The 6,773-nt window shown below is 40.8% G+C and overlaps 1 protein-coding gene across 1 annotated transcript in view; it reads left to right on the forward strand.

Moving 5' to 3' along the window:
• SPARCL1 (SPARC-like 1 (hevin)) overlaps positions 1 to 6,773 on the forward strand; it is a 34,672-nt gene that overhangs the window by 24,324 nt on the left and 3,575 nt on the right. Inside the window, exons 2-6 of the mRNA XM_010021933.1 lie at positions 1,170 to 2,339; positions 3,528 to 3,597; positions 4,261 to 4,379; positions 4,978 to 5,098; positions 5,884 to 6,020. Of these exons, the coding sequence (XP_010020235.1) occupies positions 1,170 to 2,339; positions 3,528 to 3,597; positions 4,261 to 4,379; positions 4,978 to 5,098; positions 5,884 to 6,020 (1,617 nt within the window). The remainder of the gene's footprint in view (positions 1 to 1,169; positions 2,340 to 3,527; positions 3,598 to 4,260; positions 4,380 to 4,977; positions 5,099 to 5,883; positions 6,021 to 6,773) is intronic.

The following is a 6,773-nucleotide window of genomic DNA, read 5'->3' on the forward strand; positions in this document are numbered from 1 at the left end:
TATGCTTAGGGAACAGAGAGAGTTCAAAAGTGCGAAATGACAGTGAATACATTGTGAAAACAAAATTGTAAAACATTCAGATACCACCTTCACATTAGGAAACAGGATGCAGCTGATCTGCCAAGAGCCATATTAATGTGTCTAACCCTACAATTTTTTACATGTCTATAATTATTTGTTAGTGTTTGTTTCCAAGCAGTCATGACTCTGCCCACACTAAAGGAGATGCTATTCCAGCAACCTGGGCACTGAGAAGGTCTTATCTTCATAGATAAGACCTACCCCCCCTCCCAAAGTTTTAAGGAATATCAGCACCAGGTGCCATACTGTAGAAGCAATAAACAACACTAAATATCCACAGGTTTTTCAGAAATACATCTGGTATTGCTGCTATTGGAAGTGCCTATACTCACCCAGAAGCTGATGTGCTGCTAGCATCAGAAAGGCAATTGCTGCAGGAAGAGCTAACAGTCATTTTAATACCTGTTTTTTCCTTGAGCGTTTGAACCTTTTTCACTGAAGTTACTAGGTGTGCCATTGGCTTGACAGCATGCAGAAGTGAGCTAAGCGAGCTTCTGATGCAGTAGCTGCCACCAAATACAATAGTTCCTGATGAATTCAATTAGGAAGCAATTATGTATCAGACTCAAAGCAGATTAATACATTGATTAACAGTTAAGATGCAGCGCGCTCCTCAGGAATTGCTACCATGACACCTTGTGAAAGGTGCTCTCTCCCCCTGATGCTTTTTTCCCATTTATTTGTGTAGAAAGATTCGCCTCACATCCTCTTTCTCTGGGGTAATTGATAATTACAGCAGCCTGAAAGTGCCTGAAGTTACGACACTAAATTACTAAATTAGTATGCATTTTGAGATCTCACAAGACACCCATATGCATCTATCTCCTATGGGATCTTAAACAGAGTTGCATAGACCTCTTCAGAAACTCCAGCAATAAAAGGGGCAGATAACCAAATTTGCTGAGAAATGGAAATTACATCAGCTGTGAATTTCATGCTCTGGGCTAGCTTAAGAGAAGCCTTTACAAGGAAAACAAAGTTAGTGTCATGCTTTGCAATACAAGGCAAAAATAACATTGCATTGACTTCAAATAAATTCTAAGATTTATTAATTTACTTGGGGTTTTTTTGGTTTTTTTTTTTTTAAGACTGAAGATATTCACCTTGAAGCTCCAAAGGAAGAGAAGACAGGGTCTGCTGACAACAGTGATTTGCTGCCCAGCCTCAAAAACCTAAATCCAGAGGTATCGGTACCAGATGCTGAGTACAGGGGTGAGCCCCAGATCACTAGAAAACGAAGAAGAACTGGTAGTGAGCATCAAGTGAAGAATGGCCTAAAAAGCATCAATTTTCTTGCCCTGCACAGTAAACCAGGTTTGGCTTCTGATAATCAGGACAGTGACTCTGGAAGCAGCGGCAGAGAACAGTTGAGCTCTGAGCATTACCAGTTCAGGAGGCAAGAGAAACACAGAAATATGGCCAATCCACATTTTCCGGGCAATGCAGAAAATCCAGCGGATGCTCTCAGTCTTGATCGTGAGCATAACACCTCGAAATACAATAAAAATACAGTTGGCCAATCTGAAAAAAACAGTGAAAGTGATGAGGAAGAACATGTGAAAGAAGAGGAAGAGGAATGGGGTGAAGAAACTGACTACAGAGATATGAATTACAAAGTCTACCAGACAAATCAAGGTAACCAATACAAAATACAGCAAAATGAAAACAGTATGCAATCTGATGAAATCCTGAGAGATTCCAGCCAACCAACCCAGACAGCCAAGAGACATGGCGGGAAATTCGACCTAGAGGAAGAAGAGAGGAAGAACAGCCAGAAGCAGCTGTATAATGAAGAAATCCTCTCTCAAAAAACACATAAGGAAGATCAGGATGACAAATGGCAAAGCCAAGAGAGGAAAGACAATATTCAAGTAAACTATCAGAGTGATCACAACACAGTCGAGAAAAGACAAGATACGAAGGACGATAACGTTGATGATGATGGTCATGACAGTGGTGACGTTGATAGTGAGGAATATCTCAGCAATACCTGGAAAGAAGCAGCCTATGAGGAAGAGGAGGGAATCCAAAGTAATAACCAGGAAAGCACCAGTACTGACCATGAAGGGGAAGAAACTACCAAAGATGACACTGCAGTTCATAGAGAGACCGAGGATTACAAAGATGTCAAGATTAAAGACCTTATTCACTCTGAACAAGATGATTATGATCATGAGCCACCTAATTCTGACGACAAGAGACAACTGGAAACGGCCAGCTCTGTTCAGAGAATTAATTCAATGGAAAGTGAAGATAAGGTAAATTCTCTTTAAAATAAAGTTGGAATACTACAAAAAGGAGGGGAAAATGACATAGTGAGTCACAAATTTAAATTCCTGATGATTGAAAGGATATTTTGGATTAAAACAGGTGTAATCATTTATTAATGTGCAGAAGTCTCATCTCTCATCTAATTCACTATTCAACTGGTTCATGCTATGTCACTTCACAAGTAACATTCAGATGAATTGTACCAGAAGGGAAGTGACCACAACTCATGTAGGAGCTCCAGACCTGACAGGCTGTGTAACAAAACATAAAAATATGTATGGATATACAGACATAAAACCTGGAACTCAGTCTCAAGCTAACTACAAGAAAATGTAGTGATAGGACAACGGGTAATGGCTTTAAACTGAAAGAGGGTAGATTTAGATTAGACATTAGGATGAAATTCTTCACTGTGAGAGTGGTGAGGCACTGGCACAGGTTGCCCAGAGAAGCTGTGGATGCCCCATCCCTGGCAGTGTTCAAGGCCAGGTTGGATGGGGCTTTGAGCAACCTGGTCTAGTGGAAGGTGCCCCTGCCTATGGCAGGAGGGTTGGAACTAGATGATCTTTAAGGTCCCTTCCAACCTGAACCAGTCTGTGATTTTATGACTGGGAAAATCTGTTCACTCCTGTCTCGCAAAGATTTTAAACACTACCACACAAAAGTGAACAGCTTGGAAAGGCAGGGCTAGAGTCCCTGGACTGATTACTGTGGCTAGAAAAATGCACACAAGATGAACGATGTGGGCTTTGTCCCTTCAGACAAAGGAGGATGCTGCACCCAAACCCCCCACACTCCCATCAGCAAGTAGATAACCAGTTGACTATCGGGGTCCTTAAAGACCTTATTCACACGATGATTATGATCATCAAGAAGAAAGGAGTGAGTTTTCCTGTTGCTGTCAAATAAGGATCTCTAGTAGGCCTTGCTGAGCTCCTGTTTCTTTCTCTCCACCACTACTTTTCTTTTTACCCCTCCAAATAAAAGAGCGCCTTAATACTACCAGAGGCTTTATGCAGTTCTCACACATTTTGCATAGCAAACACTTTCTGCTGCAAGCAGAGCAAACAGTGCTTCAGTCAGCTCTGCATCTGTCTCTGAAAAATATTTGTCCAAGTTTTTTTTTCTTCCCAAGATTTGCCACAGCTTCTGCTTATGTCTCTGTGACTGCACAGGTTAAGACTGCAGGCAGTTCCTATGGTGAGATGGAAAGTGGAAGCAACAGGAGTGAGAAGGCTTTCCTGGGTAAGCCACAAGCAAAACCATCATGTAACTGCTAACTCTCTGCAGCTGGGGAATCTGCTGGTCTGCACTTCTTTTCTGCCCTTGGCAGCATGTGATTTCACATGACTGAACTGAGCTTGTTCATAATCCCGCATCACAGTTATGTTCCCAGAGAAGCCCTTCCATACATCCTTGGATTTACTCATTTGTTTGTGAAAATCATTTGTAGACAGCACACAAATTTTTGTGTCAGTTATACAGGAATGGGAATTATCTTGCACTGAAAATGTTCAGTCAGAACAGTAGCTTGAATTCAGCTTGGAGTGGGACAAGTGCCAGTACTGGATTCAGCAAGGACAGATGGGATATGTTTCAAAGGAAGCCAGAAGTGAATGTCAGTCCTTATAGAAGAAATAGCTTTTTCTGAGAAATTTATTTCCCCATCAAACCTGGGACTGCTCGAAGTCTCACAAAGGAAGAAAAGAAAATAAAAATCCTCATTTAAAGTTTGGTTTGCTTTATTCAATACAAGATTCAGCTGCATCTTAACAAACTTTACAAAGCACCTGACTTCTTGGTGAATATTTGGTTGCATTTTGCTTTGACTGTCAGTAGTACCTGACAGAAATGCTTAGCTTCATCCCATCCCTTCTAACAGTCCATCCTTCTTGCTATGATCCCTAGACCCATGTAGGAACTTCCATTGCAAAAGAGGTAAAGTCTGCCATGTGGACAAACATGGGAAACCCAGCTGTATTTGCCAGGATCCCGCTGCTTGCCCTTCCACCAAAGACTATGAGCACGTAAGTATTTCATTAAGTGCACAGCATGGGGGAAAAACAACTAAAACGTTTACAAGATAACACATTCCTCTGCTATTATTTAGAATAGTTCTACTCTAAAAAGCATGCAGTGGGTCAGGGTGATTCCAGTAATTGTAAAAGTATAAAGTACCCAAACTCACCAATTACAGCTTGAGAATACTTGGAACACATGTAGCTGCATAGGACCTGAAGTTATTTCCTTCACTTAGTCTCTCAGGAATCATGGACTTCCCTGTCACTAAAAGTTCTATTTATCCATTTGATATTTTAGAACATATACTGAACACTAGTACATATCTAGTAAAGTAATCTTGTACTATCTAAGATAGTATATTACTACCACACAAAAATAAATTCAAGTGTCTCAAGACTGGGTGTGTAAGTAGAGACAACTAACCCTTATGTAGACATACAACAACTACAATTTTCAATACTTCTGATCACATGTATTCCCAACTGCTACCCCATATGTTAGCAATACTTCTATTATTGTAATGCCTATATGAGTGACCAAAATTTTTCTCAGCAGTGGTGGTGGTGGTGGTGGGGTGGGTTTGTGTTTTCACTCCTCCTCTAGGTTTGTGGTACGGATAATAAGACATATGACGGCACATGTCAACTCTTTGGCACCAAATGTCAGCTTGAAGGGACAAAAATGGGACGTCAGCTGCACCTAGACTATTTGGGCTCCTGCAAATGTAAGGCTTGTTTTCCTGTGAAAAATTCACCTAGGTATAAAAAGCCAGCAGCCTTAACAACCAGCTAGCCATAACTTACCTGCTTTCTTCCTCTGCTCTCCCCCTTCTGCATCAGTTATCTGCTAATTAAGACCTTCAAACGCTAAACATGTCCAAAATGTCACTTCTTCTATAATTAAGGGTATTAAAGACATTCCTCCTTTGCTTAGACTGACTTGTTAATAACCCTGTCTTCCGCCTGCACTGTCTTACATGCTTCCATTGCTATAGCATCTGAAGGTGTTTTTTAATACCTTGATCAGAAAACCAACATTTACAGACAGTTGAAAAGTTATAATCTCAGGTCCTAGCAAACCCAAAAAAAACCCCAAACCTACTTAGATGCCAGACAGAGAAGCCAGGATCTAAAATCTATTTTCCAAGCTCTTCAACTGCTGTGTACTCTGGGAGAAAAGTGCACTCTCAGCCATATTATTACTTTGCTGTCAAGAACTTTGCTTTCACACAACTGACTGATAAGAGTTTCACTGCACATCTCTGCTCAGAAGGTGTACAGATACATATAAGTCATGGCATCCACAACTGGTTAAGCATGTGCAGCAAAGAATTATAGATTTATAACTGAACCCATAGGTTGCTTTCCCAATTTTATGTATTAACAGCTCCATCAATCTTAAGCTTAACTGGAAAGTTGCTAGTGAGAATCAAATCTAACTTGGCTCAGTAATGCTTGAATGAGGACTTAAAAGATCACTTGTTAACAAAAGCTTTCCTGTTTGGCACAGACATCCCACATTGTACTGATTATGAAGTGGATCAGTTCCCCCTCCGGATGCGAGACTGGCTCAAAAACATCCTTATGCAATATTATGAACGGGATCTGAATACTTCTGGATTTCTAACTGAAAAGCAAAGGAACAAGGTCAGCAATCCTTTTCAAATGCAGGAACATGGTTAGAGCTACACTAACAATGTGAAAAAAAGTGATTCACATCCTATGAGTTCTCCCATTTCCTATGAGCATTCCCTTTCTGGTTAAGGCAATCTAGACTCAATTAGATCCAAAAGTTGCAAAATACATTCATACATCCCCTCACACTCATTTAAGCTGACACACATTTCTGCTAAGAATGTTCCTTTTGTCAAAGCAAATGAAAGCCAACTATATTACTTTGAAGTCAGTGTCTACAGACAAGGCAGAACAGCTAGAATTAGCACACACCTAGATAAACATTGTTCATTTAAGAAGACATGAACCAACTTCTGTTCAAGTACGTTCTTTGTGACAAAGCTCTTGGAAAGATCAACTAATACGTAGATAAGAATGACCTAATTCATGCAGTCAGTGCCATTTTCCAAAGGACTTGAGGAAACTAAGCAGCCAGAAGATAGATCTAGGTATGGATAGCTAATTAATTAAAATGCAGAATACAAGGGAACAGCCAGCCAAGAGCTCACCTGTGCAGTCCCATGAGTTGAAAGGGATTGTGCCATTCAGCTTTTGTTAAGTGACCTGGAAAAGGAAGACGGGACAAAGTCTGCTGACAATGCACAGGTATTCCAAAGGAAGGAAGGAAGAAAACTGCTTGAGGACCTCAGGAGACTGGGTGGTCACACAGCAGGATTCAAGACAGGACTACAATAGAGTGTTCAGGGGAGCCTCATGGAGCAGGGC

The sequence above is a fragment of the Nestor notabilis genome, unplaced genomic scaffold (genome assembly GCF_000696875.1).
Source record: "Nestor notabilis isolate BGI_N333 unplaced genomic scaffold, ASM69687v1 scaffold14649, whole genome shotgun sequence".
Lineage (NCBI taxonomy): Eukaryota > Metazoa > Chordata > Aves > Psittaciformes > Psittacidae > Nestor > Nestor notabilis.